The 26,169-nt window shown below is 45.9% G+C and overlaps 1 protein-coding gene across 2 annotated transcripts in view; it reads right to left on the bottom strand.

The window, feature by feature from the left end:
• Positions 1-26,169, bottom strand: part of UGGT2 (UDP-glucose glycoprotein glucosyltransferase 2) — a 448,230-nt gene that overhangs the window by 185,792 nt on the left and 236,269 nt on the right. For both annotated transcript variants that reach the window (XM_033949012.1, XM_033949013.1), the window contains exons 20-21: positions 15,594-15,688; positions 8,344-8,550 (exon numbers count right to left, since the gene is read on the bottom strand). In XM_033949012.1, the coding sequence (XP_033804903.1) occupies positions 8,344-8,550; positions 15,594-15,688 (302 nt within the window). The remainder of the gene's footprint in view (positions 1-8,343; positions 8,551-15,593; positions 15,689-26,169) is intronic.

Here is a 26,169-nt window from a genome sequence, read left to right as displayed (position 1 = left end):
GGATTCCCGTTATAAGATTATCCTCTACCTGAATAGTCTATATAAAATAATAGTAGATTAGACGTACAAAAACTGTGTGGCAGGGCTGGAACAACACTATACTGGGCCCTATACAAACATATATTTGTGGGCTTCCTCTGTCAGGAGACCCTAACCCCCACCATCATTTCACCTCTCCAGAAGTAGAAAGGGAACATGCAGATCCTAAAAGTATTTGAGTGGCCATGGGAACTACGCAAGCATATTCTTTGAATAGAGTCTTAATGGTTAGAGCTGGAGAGCTGCCAAGTTACCCAGTTCTAGGAGGAAAATTCTGAGCTAGTCCTGGATTTCTGCAGTACTATCCTATACATTCTGGAACCCAAAGTGCTGATTTCAATTGACAGTTTCGGAGACTACAGATAAAACACTGGAAACAGGATACTGGGCTTGATAGATCTTCGGTCTGTCTCAGTATGGCAACTCTTATAAATCAAAGTTCAATAATATTAGTAATGTTATTACTTGACTGGGAAATCCCAATTTTAAATCAACCCTTCGTTTTCAGTTAGGTCCAAGAGGCAAAAGGTGAAGATGGCAGAGGCAAGTCCTAACCTCATGTCCCAGTACTTCTCCCTGAATCATAATCCAGTGCTTTAACTAATGGTCCATGCCACTTACTAACAAAGTAATATTACTTATAGGTGATGAAATTTCAGAGGTTTGAAATCAATCTACACAGTATACACATGGTTAGCTTTTAAAATATCATTGGTGATATAAAATCTTCAGTAAGGGGAAGTGAGCAGTCTTACCAGCTTTTAATGACTGATCAAAATAAACTTTGGTAACTTTGGAAGTACAAACTGCTCAAAAAGGCTACATACTGGGGAAAAATCCCTGCCTTTTTCTAACTGGTGATTTAAAGAATATACATTAATGAACTGCTTGAGCTCTGCACATCCCTGAAGCAGGAATCAAAACAAGGCCGAACAGAAGTCAGCCTTCAGATAAGTGCTTGGATGAATTGCAAGCTGAAATGGAGTGTAAATTATTAAGACTTTGAAGTGTTAAATGGACAATTTCACCAGCTAACTTTTTTCTGACTTGGGCACACTTAGGAGCATTTTGTTTGTTTTGGATGAACATTGATATTAAACTGTAGTGTAAACCTTAGAGAAAATAATTTAGCACATTTGGGTGCACAGGTCACAAGAGAGAGCACTAGTGATGTAACAAGAGCACAAGCTATTCGGGGGTTTTCCCTGGCAAGTAGCCTTTTTGAGCAGTTTGTACTAGAGGTGCCCGAATTCCAAATTGAATCGATTTACCATGTCCAGAAAAAAAAACAGACTCATCAATTCATGAACCCCCTTGCCGCCGATCTATTTTACAGAGACCCATTCGGACATATCTTCTGCTGGAGTCCTTCCATCTAATGTATCTTCCTGTTTTGTGAAACAGGAAGTTACGTCTGATGAAAGGACTTCGGCAATGGGAACGCATGAGCGGGACTGTGTGAGCAGATCAGAAGCAAGATGAGTCCACATCTCCCTGGCTTCCATTATTCTAAATCGAGTTTTGACTTTTATATTTTACTAGCTGGCTCTCTCTTTCCCGGAATCGATTCCGTCACCACATCATTTATTTAATTCCTCCCCCTGCATCTATCTTTAAGTTGGTGCAAAAGTTGTTGCTGAGTGGCAGTAGTGAATACGATTCACAGAGCTACCCTGCGTTAGTCCAGGCGCCTTCTCTCCATTGCGGCTGCCCCAGTGGAAACAGGAAGTTGTCACTGAGGGTGGGCTGCAGTGGAGAGAAGACGCCAGGAGCGGTGGCAGAAGAACTCTGTAGATCACTAGATTCGCTATCACCATTGGCAACATATTTTACAATAAAGGTAGATGGGGGGATAGATTGATAGGGGAGTTGGTGGAGAGGAAGAAATGGACTTGGGAGGGGGGAGAGGAAGAGATGGACTTGGGGGGGAGAGGGAGAGATGGACAGGGGGAGATGATGGAGAGGGGAGATGGACTTGGTAGAGGAGGGCAAAATGGGGAGAGGGAGAGATGAACAACGCAGAGATAGCAGAGGGACCCTACAGCTGATGGCAGTCTGCTGAAACTTGAATTCATATCAAGCCACAACATTTAGCAATTCAAGGGATTAGGGCAGTGTTATCGCAACTGTGTGCTACAGCCCACTAGTGATTTCAGGTGTGCTGCAGTTCACTGTGGGGAGGAGAGACAAATTGAAAAAAAAAAAAAAAAAAAGATCGATTCAACAGGGTGAATTGAATCGAAATATTTTTCCCTGAATCGGGCAGTAGTAGTTTATACCAAAGTTACTGAAGCCAAAGTTACTGAAGTTCTTTTTTCACAATCCTTATATCGTGTGGTTTATTTTACACAGTGCTTATTCATATATTTTGTTTTGAACTATAGGAGTTGGTTTAAGCATTATGATTATTACTCCTACAGGAGAATTTTTGATAGGTTGATGAAAATAACAGCATATAAACCCCCCCCCCCCAAAAAAAAAAAAGCACAGTTACTTACCGTAACAGGTGTTATCCAGGGGCAGCAGGCAGCTATTTTCACATGTGGGTGACGTCATCCACGGAGCCCGGAGGCGGACAACCTCGCAGACTTGCTTGAAGATACTTAGTATCGAGTCTGCTGCACTGCACATGCGCGAGTGCCTTCCTGCCCAGCACAATGCATGTCTCCTCAGTTCATACAGCTAGCAGTGAAGCCAACCCAGGGAGGTGGGTGGGTTGTGAGAATAGCTGCCTGCTGTCCCTGAATAACACCTGTTATGGTAAGTAACTGTGCTTTATTCCAGGACAAGCAGGCAGCTGTTCTCACATGTGGGTGACCTCCAAGCTAACCAGAATGGTATGGTAGGAGTGTTGGCAATTCAGGAGAATAAATTTTGAAATTCTGCCTGGCCAAAATGGCCATCCCGTCTGGAGGAAACATCCAGACAATAATGAGAGGTGAAAGTATGAACCGAGGACCAGGTGTCAGCTTTGCATATTTCCTCAATAGGAGTGGATCTGAGAAAAGCGACTGAAGCCGCCATGGCTCTGACTTTGTGGGCTGTGACTTGACTCTGTAGATGCAGTCCAGCCTTAGCATAGCAGAAAGAGATGCAAGCAGCCATCCAGTTGAAGACGGTTCGCTTAGAAATCGGATGTCCCAATTTGTTTGGACTGAAGGAGACAAAAAATTGAGGAGCAGATCTGTGGTGGTTTGGTGCGTTCTAAGTAGAAGGCCAAAGCACGTTTACACTCCAGGGTATGAAGAGCTGATTCTCCAGGATGAGAATGAGATCTTGGAAAAAACACTGGAAATACAATGGATTGATTGAGATGAAATTCTGAAACCACTTTAGGCAAAAATTTAGGATGAGTACAGAGAACCACCTTGTCATGATGAAAAACTGTGAAAGGAGGATCAGCAACAAAAGCTTGCAGCTCACTGACTCTGAGCAGATGTGAAGGCAATGAGAAACACCACTTTCTAGGTGAGATATTTCAGATGAGCCGTATCCATTGGTTCAAAAGGAGGCTTCATCAATTGAGCAAGAACAACATTGAGATCCCAAACCACTGGAGGTTTGACATTGAAAAGTCCTTTCATAAATCTGGAAACCACAGGATGAGCAGAAAGGGTTTTCCCTTCAATAGGCTGATGGAAAGACTCGAATGAATGTAGACTTGAAGCCAGAGGTAGGTAAGTGCAGAAGATAATCCAAGATGGAAGACAAGGATGTATCTCGAGGCTCCTTGTTATGAGAGATGCACCACGTAGAAAATCTAGTCCATTTTTGGTGGTAGCATTGCCTAGTGGCAGGCTTTCTGGAAGCCTCTAAAATGTCCCAAACAGGTTGAGAAAACTGAAGAGGAGTTATGTTGAGAGATACCAAGCTGTCAAGTGTAGAGACTGCAGGTTGGGATGAAGAAGAGATCCTTGACTCTGTGTAAGCAGTGATGGAAATACTGGTAGAAGGTATGGCTTTCTGCTGCTGAGCTGAAGTAGAAGGGAGAACCAGGGTTGCCTGGGCCACCGAGGAGCTATTAGAATCATGGTGGCATGATCGTTCTTGAGCTTGACAAGAGTCTTGAGAATGAGAGGGAATGGAGGAAATGCATACAAGAACAGATTCGTCCATTCCAGAAGAAAGCATCTACCTCAAGGCAATGAGGAGTGTATATCCTGGAGCAGAACTTGAGGCAGTTTGTGGTTGTAGGGAGACGCAAAGAGAGCTATTTGAGGAGTTCCCCACTGAGAAAAAAATGTGATGAAGAGGCGAGGAATTGAGTGTCCATTCGTGAGGTTGCAAAAGACGACTCAATTTGTCCACCAGACAGTTTTTCTCTCCTTGAATGTAGACTGCTTTCAGGAAGGTGTTGTGATGGATCGCCCAGTCCTACATCCTTTGAGCTTCCTGACAAAGGAGAGATCCCGTTTTTCCCTGCTTGTTGACGTAGTACATGGCGACTTGATTGTTTGTCCAAAGAAGGACTACCTGGTAGTGAAGAGGATGCTAAAAATCTTTGAGAGCATTGAAGATTGCTGTGAGTTCTAACAGATTGATGTTACACTGACGATCCGTGCTGGACCATTGGCTTTGAGTACGGAGACCGTCGAGATGAGCCCCCCAAGCATAGGTCGAGGAATCTGTCGTGAGAACCTTCTGATGAGGGGATGTCTGAAACAGTAAACCTCTGGAGAGATTTGAAGGGAACATCCAATAGTGGAGAGGCTGCCTCAACAAAGGAGTGACTAATGTGTTGAGAGAGTGGGTCGCAAGCCTGCGCCCACTGAGATGCCAGGGTCCACTGAGGAATTCTGAGGTGAAGTCTGGCAAAAGGAGTCATGTGAACGGTCGAGGCCATGTGACCGAGTAGTACCATCATGTGTCTCGCTGAGAGTGAAGAAAAGGAAGACATTTTGCGGCAAAGCTGAAGAAGATCATCCAGACTCTGTTGAGGAAGGAATGCTCTGAGTTGGACAGTGTCCACAACAGCTCCGATGAACTGGAGGTTCTGAAGGTGGAATTTGGGAAAGTGGATTTCGAATCCCAAGCTTTGTAGGAACCACATAGTCCTTTGGGTCGCTACAATATTCCCCTGAGATGTTTAATCTTTGATGAGCCAGTTGTCCAGGTAGGGGAACACCTGAAGACCATGGTTCCACAGAGCTGCTACCACCACCACTAGGCACTTGGTGAACATTCTTGGAGATGATGCCAGGCCGAAGGGTAGCACTCTATACTGAAAATGCAGATTCCCCACCCGAAATCTGAGGTACTGAGGGGAGGCAGGATAAATGGGGATGTTAGTGTAAGCCTCCTTGAGATCTAGAGAACATAACTAATCGTTCTGATCTAGAAGGGATTAAAGGGAAGCCAGGAACAGCATGCAAAATTCTTCTTTGACCAAAAATTTGTTGAGAGCCCTGAGATACAGTATGGGCCGCAGATCGCCCGTCTTCCTCGGAACTAGTAAGTAACAGGAGTAAAACCCCCCTGCTCTGCTGTTCCAAGGGAACTTCCTCGATGGCACGGAGACGAAGCAGAGCTTGAGCTTCCTGAAGAAGGGTGGTCTGGGATGGATTGGAAGGATACTCTCTTGGAGGAAGCTCTGGTGGAATCTGAGTGAAATGCAGAGTATCCTTCCCTGATTATTGACAGCACCCAGAGGTCGGATGCAATGATCTCCCATCGATGGTAAAAATGATGGAGACGACCTCCGATGGGAAAAGGAGAGGACAGAGGTAGAACGATGGAGATTATGCTCTGTTTGAGACAATCAAAAAGGCTGCGAAGCCTTTGGTGCAGCAGAAGACTGAGGTTTCTGTTGCTTCTGCTGTTGTTGGAGTTTCTTGGGAGGTGCTCAAGTTTAAGGAGCTGCCCTCGGAGGATAACGCCTCTGATAGGATGGAAGAGGTCGAGAACGCTTGGAAGGAGCTGGCTTAGACTTTGGTCTGATGATGGAAGCAAAAGATTTCTCATGCTGAGACAACTTCTTGGTGACGGCCTCTATCGATTCATCAAAGAGGTCATTGCCTTCACAAGGAATATTGGCCAGACGATCCTGAATGTTGGGATCCATATCAATGGTGCAAAGCCAGGCAAGGCGGAGCATCGCTACTGAGAAAGCAGTGACCCTCGAAGAAAGCTCAAAGGCATCATAAGATGACTGAAGAAGGTGTAACCCAAGTTGTGCTAAAGTAGCAATGACTTTCTGGAACTCTAAAACCAGGGAGTATATCAATAAAATACTTGAAATAAGTAGTAAAGATAAAATTATAATTTAAAACCCTGGTGGCCATCATCAAATTTTGATAAAGACAATGGCCAAACTTGTCCATGGTCCTGCCCTTTCTTCCAGGAGGTACGGTAGCATAGACCCTGGAAGGATGACTCCTCTTTAAGGAATATTCCATAAGAAGGGACTGATGAGATAGTTGAGTTCTCAAAGCCCTTGCAATGTACAGTTCTATACCTCGATTCCAACTTGCTTGGAACAGCAGGGATGGCATAAGGAGTCTCCTGGTTTCGTTTGAAAGTTTGAGAAAGAAGCCTGTTAAGAGGAAGTTTGAGAGACTCCACAGGAGGACGAGGTAAACTCATTTCCTCTAAATACTCCTTAGAGTACTTAGAACCAGAGTCCAATTTAAGATCCAAGTCCTCAGCCATTTGACAGAGGAAGGAGGAAAAGGACAAATGATCTGCAAGAGGATGGCCTTGAGAGGGACTCGATGACCTCGAGGCGCCTTGAGTGGAAAACAAAGGAGAGGCCTCTCTGGAGTATTGATATCCCAGCAAATAAGCAGACTGGGACGAGGCACTGGGAGAAGCGGAGCCCTCAGGTTCTGCTACTGGTGTCCTTGATCGAGGAGTTGGAGGCCTCGAAGAGCTAGAAGGCCTGGACGAGGAAGGCTTCTCTCTGGAGGAGGACCTGCACCTCGATGAGGGCCTCAACCCGCGATGAGAGTGTTGCCTGGAAGCAGGTCTCGTGCGAGGTCGAGAAGACTTCGCCCTATGCCTCAAAACGGGCAATGCCTTATGTGAGGATATAGGGCTGGAAGCTGTAGATCAAAGTCCCATTGACTCTGTGGTCTGGATCGAGGTATCTCGAAGCACTCGCAAAGACTCAGCTCCTTGCATAGAGTGTAAAGATTCCAGACCAGGCACTCGCAAAGACTTGGCTTCTTGCATAGAATGTGAAGATTCCAGACCAGGCACTTGCAAAGACTCGGCTCCTTGCATAGTGTGGAGATTCAGCTCGAGGCACAGGCAAGGACTCGACCTCTTGTGAGACTGCTGAGTTCCCAGGCTGGACTGCAGGAAGCAGAGTAGAGCCAGGACTATATTTGGTCAGTAACTGAACAAATTCCCGCTCTAAAATGGTCTGGATGGTAGCCTGCAATTGTGGATCTGAGTCTGAAACTGGACCACTTGCTGAGGCTAAAGGCTCCGAGGACGAAGAGGAAGAATGCTTCGACTTGGAGGAATGATTGAGGACCACTACTGGAACTGTCTGCTGAGGTATCTGATCTGAGGGCAGATTTACTTGAGGTCAAGGACGTTCAAAACAAGGAAGGTCTGATGAGAGTTGAGGTCAAAGTCGTGGAAGCATGAGGACACCCTATAGCAGACCTGACCGAATTGGAGGTTGAGGGTGTAGCAAGGGTTTCCATACCAAAAATCTTCTCCACTTGAACTCGATGATGTTTGAGGACTCGAGGTTGAAGAGTAGCACAGCGAACGCATGACTCCGGGCAATGGTCAGGCCCCAGACACTGAAGGTTCCAGTGGTACGGGTCAGTGAGGGAGATCGCATGCTAGCACTAGCTACACTTCTTGAAGCCCGTGACCGGCCAGGACATAGAAGGAAAGATAGCCGCCGTAAAGTCAAAGCTCGCAGGCTGAGGGTGTGCGACAGGCCCCGCCAGTCAGTCAACGAAAAAATTCAAGGATTTTTTTTAACAATGACTGAAAGAAAAGCACAGTGACACGGTAATAAGAAAATGAAACACGAGCTTGTGGTGAGAGAAGGTACAAAGTGAACTAAGTTCAGCGCAGAGCGTCAAAGACGGACTTCTCAGCTCCGTGGAAAACTGAGCACTGAGGAGACGCACCCTGTGCTGGGTGGGAAGGCACTCGCACGGCAGACTTGAAACTTCTGAGTTTCTTCAAGCAAGTCTGCTTGTGAGGCTGTCCACATCCGGGCTCCGTGGATGACGTCACCCACATGTGAGAATAGGCTGCCTGCTTGTTCTAGGATAATGGTTAATACATTTTATTGTTAACAGGCATCTAACACTTATACTGTAGAACACAGGTACTCACCGAAACAAAGAATTCCTTAATTTTAACTCCTGAAAAAAGTGCTTCAGTTGTATCTTCCTTAATCAATTTATTTAAAAAACTTCTTAAATGGGTATTTGATTGTGTAAGAAATGCTGCTAAAATAGCTCTTGAAATGACAGTATTATCTTCTGTTACTACTGCTGTGGGATTGTGTATAACTCCTAAGCGTGCACTGCTGCTTGTTTTCTGCAAGATAAAATTATTTAAACATGTCATTTCAGTTCTGGTTTTCCTCAATAAATTATTGAACAATGTTAAAAGCAAAAAATATGGTCAATGGAGAAGCAATTTTCAGACTACTTATGGTGCTTGGAAGTTTATTTTCTTGTGAAAGTATAGGCTGGCAGTTGTGTATCAGCAAAGAATAACCATAAAAATATACATGGGGATTTCAAAATGAAATCTGTACACACTTTCTATCCCTTGACCTATCATCTATAAAACATCATGCATATGATTAACCTCACTAAAGTAATTTTCAAACCCTGCTTCTACATAATAATAATAATTTATTCTTATATATCGCCAGACCACAAATGGTTCTAGGCGATTCACAGCAGATAAGGCTGAACATCCAGCGAACATACAGTTAAAAAGATACATCAATTTCTAGAATGTACACAATACATGTTATATTTAAAAAGCATTGGGAAGCTTGGGTTACAAATTTGTCAAATAGTTGTATCTTTAATAGTCTTCTAATAAAATAATAGGATGAGACTTCTGGCATGATTTTGCCAAACCAGGCGTTCATTTTGGCTGCCTGGAAAGAGAGTTCTCTCGAGAAATCTTTTCAAATGACACGATTTGACAGGATATGTGAATAACTGGACTCTATGTGTGGGCTTATTGGAGTGATTTAATGTTTAAAATGAAGTCCCAACCAGGACCAGTTTTGGCAACGTCGCCTTCTTTAGGGGACAGTATTAATCTTGCATTCTATGTACTTCCATGTCTCAAGTGATCACAGAAGGCTTTGGAGACAATCAGTTTGAAGCCTCAGGTTCATGGTGTTGATAGTTATGCTTTTTTTAAGGACTGATTAAGGCTGCTGTCATCTGTCATGCTAACCTGCCCTTCTGGGGTATAAGGCTCTGGTGCACTTCTGTATCCCGTTAGAGAAAATCTGGTTCCCTTCTCTCCCCCTGCTGGGTTCCTCCTGTGTGGCTGCCTGCAACTAGGAACCCCACCCTTTCCTCTCTCGCCACGGAGATCTGCATGCAGTTGCTCCAGAGAAAAGTAAAATTTGCTTTGTTGCATCCAGTTAAATTGCGAGTTATTGAAAAAGAACCAAGTGAGATGGTTTGAAGCAGTGAATTCGGCTAAAGCTTCTGAACTTACAATTTAGATTAGTGAGTTTGAGCTAATTTTTCATTAACCACAGAGGTTGATCAGGACTTGAAAGGAAGTGCAGGGAGAAATTTTACAGGCAATGAATCTTCCCTTTCTCTGAGAAAAGACTTGTTGACTGAACTTTTTCCCTTTCTGTCCTTTCTTTTTCCATTGCGTATATAATCTTTTATAAGAGACCATTGAGTGACAGTCCATTTTCTACATGGTAGACATGGAGTGTTAAAGCAATGTGGGTATAGGCTGAGATGCAATAATACAGAGAGAATAAATGGTAAAGATTTGCATAATATATGTGTGGTAATTCTGCTGAATAGTAAATATGGTTTGTAAGATAGAGAGGGAATCTGATGAGAGAGGACTTGTTCTGTGAATGAATGTGTGTATGAGTGAGTTAGTTGCCTGAAATTTTTTAAATTTTGTTTCTACTTACTGTATGACTGAATGAGAATGATATGGGATATTAAGCTGTAGCACTGCAATTTATAAATAAACTACAGTGGTACCTTGGATTACGAGCATAATCCGTTCCAGGAGCATGCTCGTAATCCAAAATGCTCGTTTATCAAAGCGAGTTTCCCCATAGGAAATAATGGAAACTCGCTTTGATAGGTTCCCCCCACCACGAGAACTGGCATTGCTCCCCCCGAAGGCCCCCCTGTGATCCGGCACCCCCCCCCCGCCGCTTCTTACCGTCATCTGGGCACCGGCACCGGTATGTCCAGTGCTTGGTGCCCAAAGATCGGCCTCCTCTTCTGCTGGGCCTTGAGCATCTGCGCATGCTCAAGGCCTGCGAATTCATGTTCTGAAAGTGAACTCGCAAGCCTTGAGCATGCGCAGATGCTCAAGGTCCAGCAGAAGAGGAGGCCGATCTTCGGGCACCGGCACCAAGCACAGAACATGCCGGTGCCCAGATGATGGTAAGAAGCGGCGAGAGGGGGGGGTGCCCAATCACGGCGGGGGGGGGGGGGGCGCCGGATTGTGGGGGGGAGGGTGCCGGATCACGGGAGGGGGCGCTCGTAAATCAAGCCACGCTCGGTTTCCGAGGTGCCGATTTTGCAAATGTTTTGCTTGTCTTATATAAAATTGTGACTCAGGGATTCAAGCTGCATCAGATGGTTAGAGTCTGTAATCGCCATTGAACTTTGGATGTGTGAATTCCTTTAACCTATATACCCCACAAAACGAGGAAACACACAAACCCACGTGTGAAAATGTAAACTAGAAAAAAGGAATGGGGAAGGGATACGGTCAACAAACTTCAGGAACAATCAATTTATTGAAAATATGTATAAAAATAACTAGTACATATACAACATATATATAAAATTATGCAGGCCTAACAAAGTCTTTCAATCTCTTTTGTGCTGGACCCCAATATGGTCCGTGTTTCGGCTATAAAAGTCTTCCTCAGGGGTGTATGAATGAAGCCAAGTAGATGGCTCCAGAGTACAGATAATAAAACCCAAAAAGGAATACTCTGTTAGGAGGTTAGGGGCAGAGCCGGCCCGCAAATATTGAAAATTCGCAAATAACATTTGGGCCGGCTCTGACCCACCCCCCACCTTCCCAGACTTTACCTGGTGGTCCAGTGGCCTTTCAGGGCAGGAGTGATCTTCCTACACTCCTGCCCCGTGCAGATCACTCATACAAAATGGCTGCGGGGAGTTCCCGTTGTAGTCTCGAGAGCAAGAGTGTAGGAAGATTGTTCCTGCTCCGAAAGCCTGCTAGACCACCAGGTAAAGTCCGGGGAGGTCCAGGATGCAGTGTTTCTTTTCTTTCTCCCCCCCAAAAAAAAATAAAATAAAATAAATCACGAATAAACGAATGCGTGGATACTGAAACCGCGGATTTGGAGGGAGAAGTGTATAGCCAATCTACATGTGTACATGCTACTGTTTATCCATGAAGATACTTGTAAAATAATTCCCTTACCCCCCTCTTCTATTAAACTGCACTAGCAATTTTTAGTGCAGAGAGTCGTGCTGAATGGCCCGCTCTATGAGCATTGGGAGCAGCGCGGGCCATTCAGCACAGTTTAATAGAAGAGGCCCTTAATGTAATTATTTTCAATATACAACTATGTCATTGTAACATGACATAACCCAAAATGTTTGCAGCTAACCAATGGCATGTTACAAGTGATGTGCCTCAAGGCTCTGTTCTTGGGCCTGTTCTTATTAACATTTTTATAAATGATATTGCTGAAGGGTTGTCGGGTAAGATTTGCCTCTTTGTGGATGATAACAAAATCTGCAATAGAGTAGACATGCCAGTTGGTGTGAATAACATGAAGAAAGACCTGGCAAAGATTGAAGAATGGTCTGAAATTTAGCAGCTAAAATTTATACTAAGAAATGCAAGGTCATGCATTTGGGCTGCAAAAACCAGAGAGAACGATAGTTTAGGGGGTGAATAACTTATGTGCTTGACGGAAGAGCGGGACTTGGGTGTGATTGTATGTGATGATCTTAAGATGGCCAAACAGGTTGAAAAGGTGACAGCAAAAGCTAGAAGGATGCTAGGTTGCATAGGGAGAGGTATGACCAGTAGGAAAAAGGAGGTATTGATGCCTCTGTATAAGACTCTGGTGAGACCTCATTTAGAATATTATGTACAATTCTGGAGGCTGCACCTTCAAAAAGATATAAAAAGGATGGAGTCGGTCCAGAGAAAGGCTACTAAAATGGTGTGTGGTCTTTGTGATAAGGCGTATGGGGACAGACTTAAAGATCTCAATCTGTATACTCAGAGGAAAGGTGGGAGAGGGGAAATATGAGAGAGACATTTAAATACCTATGTAATATAAATGTGCATGAGTCAAGTCTCTTTTATTTGAAAGAAAACTCTGCAATGAGAGGGCATAGGATGAAGTTAAGAGGTGATAGGCTCCTGAGGAAATATTTTTTTACGGAAAGGGTGATAGATGCATGGAAGCCTCCCGGAAAAGGTGGTAGAAACAGAGACTGTGTCTGAATTCAAGAGGGCCTGGGATAGGCATGTGGGATCTCTCAGAGAGAGAAAAAGAGATAATAGTTACTGTGGATGGGCAGACTAGATGGGAAATTTAGCCTTTATCTGCCGTCATGTTTCTATGTAATTCATTATGCATATCCCAATCTTAAAAATAAAATACTAAATCAAACTATTATATACTCTACATCAGCGGTGTCCAAAACGTCGATTGCGATCTACCGGTCTATCGCAAAGGCAACACTGGTAGATCGCAGAGCCAGTGTTCTCACTAGTGTTTTCTCCCCAGCGTCTTTACTATTCCCCCATGGTCACTGTCTCACCTTTAAGTAATTACGGCAACCTGCAGAGCGAATGTAGCAAGCTGCCATCAGCCTCTGTAGAACGTTCCCTCTGCCATGGGCTGACGTCAGAGGAGGTACGGGACCGTGGCAGAGGGAACGTGCTACAGAGGCCACGTGCTACAGAGGTCGACAGCAGCCTGCTATGTTCGCTCTACAGGCTGCCGTAATTACTTTAAACTGTGGTAGTTAGGCCCAGAGGGAAGAACAGAGGAGAGAACCGACAGTTGCAATCATGCTCGATGATCCAGTCTGAGATCCTGACAGTCACTGTGTGTGGGAAGCAGCAGAGGTAAGGCCCCGCACATCGGAGTAAGACTGTGCCTGTCACAAGGGCTCCAGCGGGGCAAGGGTTGCCTTAGAGATGCTGGATCTGGGAGGGGGAGACAAAAGGACGTTGAGAAGGGGCAGGAAAGCAGCCTTGAACCAGGGCAGATCCTGGACTACTAGAGGCATAAGAAAGGGGAAACTCCCTGCACCGAGGAGAAAGAGATGCCAGGCCCTGGGGAGGGGGAAGACAAAGAGAGTGAGAGAGACAAAGACCTGGACCAAAGGTGGGAGGACACAAAATGTTAGCAGAAGGAAGATAGAGAGAGGGAGAAACCTGAAACTAAGGGGTGGCAGAAGAGAAGGGGGCAGATGTTGAACTACGGAAGGTGCATACAGAAGAGACAGAGGGGGAGAGACCCTGAGGAAGAACAGAGAGATGCAAGATCATAACAGAGGAGGGAGAGAGAGGGAGACATAAGAATAAGAACATAAGAATTGCTGCTGCTGGGTCAGACCAGTGGTCCATCGTGCCTAGCAGTCCACTCACGCGGCAGCCCTTAGGTCAAAGACCAATACCCTGAGCCTAGCCTTACCTGCATACGTTCTGGTTCAGCAGGAACTTGTCTAACTTTGTCTTGAATTCCTGGAGGGTGTTTTCCCCTATAACAGCCTCCGGAAGAGCATTCCAGTTTTCTAACACTCTCTGGGTAAAGAAGAACTTCCTTACGTTTGTACAGAATCTATCCCCTTTTAACTTTAGAGAGTTCCCTCTGGTTCTTTATGCCTTGGAGAGGGTGAACAGCCTGTCTTTATCTACTAAGTCTATTCCCTTCATTATCTTGAATGCACACTAAATAGATTGAGCCCACCGGGACAGACAGGGAAAATACTTGAGTACCTGATTTTAAAACTGCTTAGATAAACCTTTGATAGGCGGTATATAAATACCTAATAAATTTGAAACATAAATGTTTCGATCATGTCCCTTCTCAGTCTCCTCTTTTCAAGGGAGAAGAGCACAGTTTCTCTAATCTCTCACTGTATGGCAATTCCTCCAGTCTCATAACCATTTTAGTCGCTCTTCTCTGGACCCTCTTGAGTAGTACCGTTTCCTTCTTCATGTACGGTAGGGGTGTCAAAGTCCCTCCTCGAGACCCGCAATCCAGTCGGGTTTTCAGGGGTGGAGGAGAAAGGAAGAAAAGTTGGATTCTTGGAGGGACAAAGAGAGATATTGGTTGGGGAATGGAACGAGGTCTGGAGGACAGAAGAGGTGCACTCGGTGTGTGTGTATATATATATATATATATATATATATATATATATATATATATATATATATATATATATATATATATATGGGGGTCTTAGGTGCGCTAGCTGATTTAGCGCACGCTAAATGCTAATACAGTGGAACCTCGGTTTGCGAGTAACACGGTTTGCGAGTGTTTTGCAAGACGAGCAAAACACTCAGCAAACTTTTGACTTGCAAATCGAGCACTGCCATGATAAACGAGCACTTACAGCCCAGGAAGCACCGCTTCGGGGGATTCCTTTTCCGTCTTCCGGCCAGCCTTCCATGTCGGGTGCCTTCTGCAGATTGGAGGGCCTCTGTCTGGGCCTGCGCGGCTGGGTGCCGCCCCGCCTGCCCGTTGCGTGTGACGCACACAGCGTCAATCATCGGCATTGTGCATGTCGTGTGCGGTGTGCGGGTTGGGTGGCGCTTGGCTGCGTGGGCTCAGGTGGGGGATCTCCAGTGTGCGGGGGGCATCCGACGTGGAGGGCTGTCCAGTGGATGGAGGAGGCATCCCTCTGAAGCGGCACTGCGGGGTTCTCCGGCGGCTGGCGGACATTAGATGCATCCCCCCTGAAGTGGCACTGTGGGGTTCTTTTTCGGATGACGGACGGAGGAAGCGGCACTGCAGCACCTGGCACCTGACAGGTACAGACCCCAGGTTCTGGAACGAATCGTCAGCATTGCCACTATTTTCTATGGGGAACTTTGCTTTGATAAACGAGCGTTTTGGATTACGAGCATGCTCCTGGAACGGATTATGCTTGTAAACCAAGGTACCACTGTACGTCTATAGAATATAATGGGCGCATTAGTACTTGCTAAATCAGCTAGCTCACCGTAGTAAAGGAGGGAGTATATGTTTAGTATTTTTATTGTTGGTAGTTCTTTTTTCTTGGTCAATTTAAAAGTAGCTCGCAAGCCAAAAAAGTGTGGGCACCCATGCTCTACAAACTTTAATGGTAATACTTTTTATTTTGTAAGAGAAACCACCCAAAACTTACCATGTGTTTCATAGCATTAGAAAGCAGTTGTCTCCCAGCTGCTTTGTCAAAATCAGCAATAATCCATATGGTGACTGCATAAATTACATCCTCATCTGAAAGGAGAAGTTAATCCAGTCAAAAGAGCTCTAAACTCCATAGCAATAAAACAGCAGAATCTCTGTTTTGCTTTTCAGATAATTGGAGAACACAAAGACAGCTGTAAAAATTCATCTATTCAAAAGTAATGACCAAATTACAAGGTGTCCAATAAAAGCAATCACCTGTAACATATCAAACAGCATCTAAGATAATAATACCCTTAGCGCACATGTGCACTTCAATTTTTGTGGCTCCGTGCGTCCATCGCTCTGTGGTCAGCAGAGAAATGTTGCCGAGTGTGGTGCGTGTGCGTCGCGTGCGCACATTGGGAGCCGACATCGGGGAGAGAAGGAGGCGGCGGAGCTAGGGGAGGGAAGGCCACAACTACTGCCGCTCCGTGGTCGCACAGCCTTCTCCTCTGCCTCCACTCTCCCCTCTGGGTGAATTTCCGGGTCGAGGATAAGGATTTGTTAGAGGCTGGTGGCGCTGCCGCAGAGGGGGTGGGATGGGCTGAGGGGGACGGTCAAAGGAAAGGGAGCGGGGCGCAGGTAGGGAACGGGAGAGAGGGAAGGAAAGAGACAGACAAGACAGCGGCCAAGGAAAGAGAGAGAGAAAGAGATAGAAAGACAGACAGCGGCCAAAGAGAGAGAGAGAGAGAGACAGAAAGACACACAGGCAGCGGCCAAGGAAAGAGAGAGAGAAAGAGATAGAAAGACAGACAGCGGCCAAAGAGAGAGAGAGAGAGAGAGACAGAAAGACACACAGGCAGCGGCCAAGGAAAGAGAGAGAGAGAGAAAGAGACAGAAAGGCACATAAACAGCGGCCAAGGAAAGAGAGAGAGAAAGACAGAAACATACACAGACAGCAGCCAAGGAGAAAAAGAGATAGAAAGACAGACAGACACACAGACAATGGCCAAGGAGATAGAGAGACAGACAGTGGCCAATGAGAGAGAAAGAGACAGAAAGGCACATAAACAGTGGCCAAGGAGAAAGAGCGAGAAAGAGGCAGAAACATACACAGACAGCAGCCAAGGAGAGAGAGAGAGAAAGAGACAGAAAGACTGCCAATGAGAAAGAGAGAAAGAGACAGAAAGACAGACAGACACACAGACAGCGGCCAACGAGAAAGAGACAGAAAGACAGACAGACAGACACATAGCTGCCAACGAGAAAGAGAGAAAGAGACAGAAAGACAGACAGACACAAAGACAGCGGCCAAGGAGAGAGACAGACAGACAGCAACCAAGGAGAGAGAGAGAGAGAGACAGAAAGACACATAGAAAGAAGACAGCGGCCAAGGAGAGAGGGAGAGACAGAAAGACAGGCAGACAGAAGCCAAGGAGAGACAGAAAGAGACAGAAAGACAGACACACAGAGAGCGACAGAGGGAGACGCACAGAAAGACAGCGGCCAAGGAGAGAGGGAGAGACAGGCAGACAGCGGCCAAGGAGAGAGACACACACACAGACAGTGGTCAAGGAGAGACACAGAAAGAAAGACAGACAGACAGCGGCCAAAGAGAGAGAGACAGAAAGAAAGACAGCGGTCAATGAGAGAGAGACAAAGAAAGAGACAGACAGACATCTATTCTAGCACCCGTTAATGTAACGGGCTTAAAGACTAGTGTATTATAATTCTCTTGTCTGAGAAGTTATTTCAGCAGTTCTCAATTCAAACTGATTCCAAGATATCCAAAATATAAATAGATGAAATAGATTTTCTTTCAATGGAACTAGTATATAACCAAAGTCAATACTAGTTAGGCATAAGTGAAGAAAATACAGTCTCGCTGGCTAGCAAACTACATGTGTTTGTTAGTAAAGCCCTTAACCTTATCTGTGTCAAAAGAAAAAGTCCACCCAGCTTTTTAAGGGTTTTGTCTATGGTGTCTCTTGTATTCCAATGAGTGTAGTGCACTTCAAACTTTGCTGGCATCAGGCCAGTGAAAAATGTTGGTAGGACAATAGGCTAGTTAAGCCAATACTACTACATAACAAAGAGGGGCATTTTCAATATAAATATAAATCCAATTTTGGATGTTTTGGGGAAAAATGTCCAAAAATCAAGCAGAAAAAATGGCCTTTTCAAACCAGAAAATTTCTTTTTTTTTTTGAAAATTACTTTGCTATATGTTTTTGAACTTAGTGCATCTACCTTTTAGGACCATTTTTGAAAAAAACACCGTCCAAAAGAAAAGCACATACAAACAAGCCATTGGGATGTAGAAGGGACTAGCATTCTTAGCAGACTGGCCATGCAGACATGCCATCAGAGCAGTGGGGCACCCTATGAGGCGCTGCAGTGAACTTCATATAAAAGGTCCCAGGTGCACATCTCACCATAACCCTCTTATGTTGTATGGTAGGCCCTCCAAAACCTGCCCAAATCTTACTGTATTCACCTGTACACCACAACAATAGCCCATATGCCCACAGGTGTCATCTTTATGTAGGTAAACTAGGTTTTGGAGGGCTCACATGTTTTACCACATGTGTACTAGATCAGTGTTCTTCAACCTCTTTACACCTATGGACCGGCGGAAATAAAATAATTATTTCGTGGACCGGCAAACTAATAAGACTGAAATTTTTAAAAACCCCATTGCCGCTCTGTCCCCGCAAGCTCGGTCCCATTAAGCATCTGATCCCATCCGCACAAGCCTCAAATAGTTATGATTTTATATTGAACATATTTTATTAAAGTATAAAAAGAAACAATATTCTGTACAATTTATTTTATAAATATAAATAATACATGGCAAGGATCAACAAAACCCCCGTCTTCCCTCCCCTTCACATATATCCCCTCTACTATCAAGAAAACTGAATAAGCCAAATTATTACAGAATGCTACACAAATATCATGCTAACAGAATACTTCAGTCACACTTGGCAGGAATGGTGTTAGGGGGAGTGCAACTAAGGCAACTGCCTCCTGGTCAGAGAGAGCCCTAAGCCAGCTGACCCCCCTTCCCAGCATCAATCTCTCTCTACCTTGTCATTCCTCCGTCTCTCCCCTTTCCCTCATCTGATCTCTCCATTCCATCCTGACTCCTTCCCCTCCTCTAATCTCCCTGCCAGCTGTTTCCTTCCAAAGTTCCTCCTCCCCTGTCCAGCAGTACCTTCTCCCTTTCTTCCTCCCCTTATCCAACAGTAACTCTCTTCCTTTCCCCTTCTCCCCCGTCAGCAGTAGCCCCTTCCCCTCCCTTGTCCAGGAGTACCCCTTCTCCCTTTCCTCCTCCCCTTATCCAACAGTAATTCTCATCCCTTCCCTTTCCCCTGTCAGCAGTAGCCCCTTCCCCTCCCTTGTCTAGGAGTACCCCTTCTCCCTTTCCTCCTCCCCTTATCCAACAGTAATTCTCATCCCTTCCCTTTCCCTTCTCCCCTGCCAGCAGTAGCCCCTTCCCCTCCCTTGTCCAGGAGTACCCCTTCTCCCTTTCCTCCTCCCCTTATCCAACAGTAATTCTCATCCCTTCCCTTTCCCCTGTCAGCAGTAGCCCCTTCCCCTCCCTTGTCTAGGAGTACCCCTTCTCCCTTTCCTCCTCCCCTTATCCAACAGTAATTCTCATCCCTTCCCTTTCCCTTCTCTCCTGCCAGCAGTAGCCCCTTCCCCTCCCTTGTCCAGGAGTACCCCTTCTCCCTTCCCTCCTTCCCTCTCCAGCAAATGTTTCCTCTATGTAGGCTAGCGGCAGCTCTGTGTGCTTTTAACTTCGGCACACAGCTGCCCTTAAGCAGTATTTTAGCGCGGTTTCATGAGGCAGCCTCGGGGCCTTTGATAGGCCGGCCCGCTTTGATGTGATGTGGGCCGGCCTACCAAAGGCCCCGAGGCTGCCTCATGAAACCGCGCTAAAATACTGCCTAGGGGCAGCTGTGTGCCGAAGTTAAAAGCACACAGACCTGCCACTGCTTTTCTGGGGGTGCGGAGACATACGCGGCAAGAGTCGGTGGTGGCAGGCAGGAGTGCTGGCATAGCGACGGCAACAGCAAGTTGCACGTCAGCTGACGCCGGCATCTTTTGCTGCGGCGGGGTCCTGAATCCTTCACAGACCGGCAAGATTCGGTGTACTAGATAGACTAGAATATGGGCCTTGATCTTCATCTCTATAGTCCACTGTAACGACCAATAGGCTACTCCAGGAACCTGCTTGCTGTTCTAATAGGATTGGCCATAACATCTGAAATTGCCATACAGATTGGTATGTCTCTTTCACAGGTCTTAGCAGTTTATTGAATATGCATAGAAAATGAGATTTCAGAATTGAAGACAACTCCAAGGTTGCGAGCAGAGGAGAGCGCCTTTGGTGGTGATGTCTCTCATTGGGGATGATGGTATCCAATAGTAAACCAGTTGAACCTTCAGAGAAATCATCTGGCTTATAATCAGAATCCCAGGAGTGTAACAAAATTGGGCACAACTGTCCAGACCTTGAGGATCTCAAGTGTCTTGGTGACTTTTCTTCCCCTAATTTCCAAGTACCTATCTTATTTATTTAGTTTTTATTTATTGTATCTTTAATGCATCATTTTTGTAAACCGCTTAGAAACCTCACAGTTATTAGCGGTATATAAGAATTAAATTAAATTAAATTAAAATTAAATTAAAGCACAGAGTGACCTAGGGAGAATCAAAAGCTTTGCCTTGAGCCCTTGGAGGCTGATGCATTCCCTTTGATACAAAGAAGAATAAGCAGTCCTGATGTTGGGGATGTTTCAAGTTTCAGTTTGATATACCACTAAACAAGTATTCATCTAAGCCAGGGGTGTCCAATGTCGGTCCTCGAGGGCCGCAATCCAGTCGGGTTTTCAGGATTTCCCCAATGAATATGCATGAGATCTATTTGCATGCACTGCTTTCAATGCATATTCATTGGGGAAATCCTGAAAACCCGATTGGATTGCGGCCCTCGAGGACAGACATTGGACACCCCTGATCTAAGCCATTTACAAGAACATGGGGGAAAAGGGAAAAAATGTAAAACACAATTGCTTTGAATACACCAGGGACCTCGATGTCTTGAAATTACACTCTAAGGTGGTGTGATACCTATGTATCCATGCCTCTACCTGGTATTCAGCCCTCAGCATTAATGAAAACAAATCTTTCCTTCTTTCCTTCTTTCCAGGCAAGATTCAGATGCTGATCGGTCCCAATGGCTTTGATGCTGATGGTGAACAGAGTACTCTCTCAAGGCCAATGGATTCCCAGCATCTGAAGCAGCTTCAAGGCCCATGGATACCTATGGTTCCGATACTAAGTTGATGGACTGGTGCAAAAAAGCACAGTTACTGGAACGATGGCATTAAGTCTCGAGGAACCAAGCTGTCAAGTGCAGAGACTGCAGGTTGGGATGAAGCAGTGAACACCGAATCTGCGTAAGCAAAGAAGGAAAAACAGGCAGAAGAAGAGGCTCCCTGGAACTGAGTTGTAACAGAAGGAAGAACCACGGCTGCCGGGGCCACCGAGGAGCTATCAGAATCATGGTGGCCCGCAAGGACTTGAACTTGACGAGAGTCTTCTGAATCAGAGGGAATGGAGGGAACGTATACAGAAAAAGGTTCGTTCAATCCAGCAAAAAAGCATCCGCTTCCAGCCTTAGAGGAGTGTAAACCCTGGAGCAGAAGCGGGGTAACTTGTGATTGAGGGGGAATGTGAACAGATAGACATCCAGAGTCCCCCAACAAGCAAACACCTGTCGCAGAGTCAAGGAATGGATGGACCACTTGTGAGGCTGCAGAAGATGACCCAATCGATCCGCCAGACAATTTTGCTGGTCCTGAATGTAGACCGCTCGAAGGAGCATGTTGCGGCGGATGGCTCAATCCAAGAGCAGCATCGCCTCTTGGCACAGGGACAGGGACCCTGTGTCCTCTTGTTTGTTGATATAATACATGGTGATCTGGTTGTCCGTGCGGATCAGCACCACTTGGTCACGAAGTAGGTGGCAAAAAGCTTTCAAAGCGAAGAAAATCGCTCAGAGCTCCAATAGATTGATGTGACAAAGGCGGTCAGCACTGGACCAAAGACCCTGAGTGCGAAGACGGTCCAGATGAGCCCCCCAAGCATAGGTTGACGAGTCCGTCATGAGGACCTTTTGCGGAGGAGGAGCATGAAACAGAAAACCTCTGGAAAGATTGGAAGAGAGCATCCACCAATGGAGAGACTTCTTCAACAAAGGAGTCACAACAACGTGTCGAGAGTTTCGATTCTGATTCCATTGGGATGCAAGAGTCCACTGAGGAATACAGAGATGAAGTTTTGCAAAAGGAGTCATGTGTACCGTAGAGGCCATGTGACCGAGGAGGACCATCAGGAGACGAGCCGGGGCCGAAGACAGATGGGCCACCTTCTGGCATAACCAAACAAGGGTCTCCTGCCGAGGCAGAGGCAAGAAGGAGCGCAGACGAACTGTGTCCAGGACCGCTCCGATGAACTCCAGAGACTAGGATGAACAGATGTGTGATTTGGGGAAGTTCACCTCGAAGCCAAGACTCTGAAGGAGCAAGATGGTTTGATTCATCGCTCGCAGAACCTCCTGGCAAGAGGATGCTTTGATCAGCCAGTCGTCGAGGTAGGGAAACACCTGCAGGCCAGAGACGCAGGGCCACAGCTACCACAACCACAACGTGAAAACCCTTGGAGAGGCCGCCAGGCCGAAGGGAAGAACACGATACTGGAGATGGAGATCCCCCACCCGGAATCTCAGAAATCGGCATGAGGCTGGGTGTATAGGAATGTGCGTGTACGCCTCCTTGAGGTCCAGTGAGCATAGCCAATCCCCTTCGTCCAAGAGGGGGTACAACATCGGAAGGGTGAGCATTCTGAACCGTTCCTTGACTAGAAACTTGTTCAGGGCATGGAGGTCCAGGATCGGATGCAGATACCCCGTCTTCTTGGGCACCAGAAAATACCGGGAGTAGAATCCCGTATTTCACTGGTTCAGAGGAACCTCTTCGACCGCTCGGAGGCGAAGAAGGGCTCGAGCTTCTTGCAACAGGAGGGGCAGTTGAGACTGGCCAAAAGAAACTCTCTTGGAGGAAGGTCTGGGGGTACGTGACTGAAGTGAAGGGAGTACCCCTCTTGGATGATGGAAAGCACCCAACTGTCGGATGTGAGGCTTTCCCACCAAGTGTAGAAATCAGTGTTCTCCCGGTAGCAGGACTCCAACTTGGAGGGAATAGCCGAGACCGCATAAGGGGTCCCAGGTTCCGCAGGAAAGTTTGTCGGAGAACCTGGTGTAAAGGTAGGCGGAGCGCTTTACAGGGGGGGGGAATGAGAAACCCCATCTCCGCCAGGAATTCCTGGGTATAACGGGACTGCGACTGGAGGTCAAGGTTCAAAGCCTTGCCCATGTCAGCAATGAAACGAGTGAAGGAAGAGTTTTGAGAAGAAGACTCATCTTCAGAGATTTCGGGGCAGCGGAGAAAGAGGGAGAAATCTCCCTCGAGTAGCACGCCGGAGCCTCAGAGTCCCGGGAATGGGAAATCGAGGAGGCTCGGCTAAAGCGCCTCGGAGGCGTCGAGGAATGACCCCTCACAAGATGGGTCGGAGAGGACCCCGGAGTCCGAGGGACCCTCATGCGGAGCCCCAGAGAAGACAGGGCAAAGGAAAATTCTTCCGCCGGCTAAGAAGAAGATCCTCGGGAGGCAGACCGGTGCCCCGAGGGAGAATGCACAGTAGAGTCCAGTTAGAGCAGTGGTTCTTAACCTTGTTGGAGGTACTGAACCCCACCAGTTTCATATGTGTGTTCACCGAACCCTTCTTTATTGGAAAAATAAAATATGATTTTTACAAATTCAAAACATAGGTATACAGTGAGGGAAAAAATAATATCAATTTTGAAAACAAAAAAGTTCTCCTATATTTCGAATAATAATAACATAATAATGAAATTTACTGCAAATCAGTGTGACTTCTGCTGTTGCCTCTCAGAGACCAGTTCAGAAATGCGCGGCTTTACCTTGGCAAGTGCCACTCTCATGTCATTTTCGCAACAGTCTGTTCCTTTTCTTCGTTTTTATGTCCAGCATCCTTGAAAAGGATTGCTCGCAAAGATATGTTGTAACAAACAGTATGAAAATTTCCAGAGCTTTCTTAGCAATAACAGGATACGTTACCAATTGTTGACACCAAAACGTTGAGAGCGTTGTTGTTCTGAAGAGTTGTTGTTGAACCTGGCTCTGCTGAATTTCAATCATTTCATCGAGGTATTCATCATTGACATCTGTTGTCTCAACACTAAACGTGAACGGCTGTCTCACCCATGCTGGATATGACTCTCTTGTAGGGAAGTATCCGTCAAGAGACTTTGCAAGCTCTTCTAAGTGCGTGGCAATAGTTTGCTTCAGTTCCGCGGGTACAGAAATGTCTCCGATTCCAGATACATCTTCGATCTTACTTACACAGTTGTCTAGCAGGGGAAAGTTTGCGAAGTTATCGTTTTCTGTTCGTCGTTTCCATAATAGTAGCTTTTTTTGAAAAGCTTTCAGGTTTTCTTCCGCTTCGATGATGTTAACTCAACCACTCTGCATCTGCTTATTGAGATGATTGAGAGCTGCAAAGATATCAACCATGTACGCTAAAATGAGAATGAACTCAGAATTTTTGAAGCAATCTGCATGACAATGTTGCTGCTCTTGCAAAAACAGAGCTAATTCCACACGCATGGCAAAAACACGATTCAGCACCTGTCCCCGGGATAACCACCGAACGTTAGAATGGTACAGAAGTACCTCAAATTCAGATCCCATTTCTTTACACAGCTCCTTGAAGATGCGGTGCTTCAGAGCATTATTTTGCACATAGTTCACGCATTCCACAACAATTTTTAAAACTTCTGCCAGTTTTGGAGGCAAGGTTTTTGTTGCCAACGCATGCCTGTGCAGAATGCAATGCATAACAATGATGTGTGGTGCATCGGCATTCACTAGCGCACCAAAACTGGACTTTCTTCCGAGCATGGCTGGAGCTCCATCCGAACAAACTGCAGAAACCAAATCCCACGAAAGATTGTTGTCTTTGAAGAAGTCATCCACAAGTTTCTTCACATCAGTTGCCTTAGTTGTTGTTGTAAGAGGCTTACAAAATAAAAAATCTTCCTTTATCACGTCGTCTTTCACATAGCGCACGAATACTGCAAGCTGGCTTAGATTGGAAACGTCTGTGGTCTCGTCGAGTTGAAGGCTGAATTTTGCCGGGCTTGAAATCAGATCTGCAACTACTTGAGCCAAGATGTCTTTGTTCATGTCCTCTATTCTGTTGCTGATGATGTCATTTGAAAGAGGAATTTCAGATAACTGAACTTCAGCCGCTTTTCCCAGCATGATATTCGCCATCTTCAACACAGCTGGTTTTATGAGTGTTTCACCAATGGTGTGTGGTTTGCCCTGCTTTGCGATCAGGTAAGCAACTTCGTACGATGCTGTGAGGATCGGTTTGTTGATGGGTACAGAGCCGAGAACAGGCAGAGTAGCCTTTTCAACGAATCTTGCTCTCTTCACCTTGAATTCAGCGAACGTTGTGTTCTTGTATTTTCCATCTCCATGCAGCTTAAGGAAGTGTTCCCTTAGTTTTGCCGGAGCTAGACTAGAATTACTCAACTTGGCATTGCAAATCATGCAATTAGGACACTGATTCCCATCACGTTCCATTATACATGTGAATCCATATTGTACATATTCGTCCGACCACTTTCGTATTTTGCTCGACATAGTTAGTAAGGGATTAAAATATTAAGATAGGTATCACACGACATACCATCACAACAGTTACAATTCGACTACTGTGCGCATCAAATCCCCTGCAGCACAGATAGGCCAAGCGATGTGGCGTGATCACCTGCAGCCAATTATGGACAAGCGGGGCGTATCATCACGAATCATAACCGCTTTGGTCACGTTCAATCACAAATTTTGATCAGGAATTGATTGATGTATATAAGGCGTTAGTTACAGATTGATAGATCAAGAAACCGAGTACACGATCAGTCTTGATCAAAATCACTGAATAACTGATAGATGATTGAACGTGACTGAAGCGCTATATGAGTCGGAGGTGTGTTTTGACCTCCGCCGAACCCGCGAGACTGACTCACCGAACCCCTGGGGTTCAGTCGAACCCAGGTTAAGAACCAATGAGTTAGAAGATAAGAGTGTGCTTGGAGGGTTTCGTGGTCAGAGACCTGCCTCGAAGAGGCGGGGAGGACCGCAACCTCTTAGGAGGAGCAAACCTAGATAAAGTAGCCAGTGAAAAACAGGTCCCTGTCACGTTACCCCGGCAAATCACAGGCCCCGAATCTGGGGACGAAGAATCGCTCGAGGGAATCCTGCGAGTCTTACGTGTGCGACCCCGAGGCACAAGCGAAGTACGCTCAGGCTGGTCAGAAGGGGGCTGGGTCGAGACCGAGGTCAGAGGCGTCGAGGTCGGGCCCAGTTGTCTCACCACCAAGGAAAGCTGCGAGGTAAGGATAGCCTTAAACATGTCCTTGAACATCGGCA

Source organism: Geotrypetes seraphini, chromosome 6 (genome assembly GCF_902459505.1).
Source record: "Geotrypetes seraphini chromosome 6, aGeoSer1.1, whole genome shotgun sequence".
NCBI classification, from domain to species: Eukaryota; Metazoa; Chordata; class Amphibia; order Gymnophiona; family Dermophiidae; genus Geotrypetes; species Geotrypetes seraphini.
This window is presented reverse-complemented; position numbering and strand designations above follow the sequence as displayed.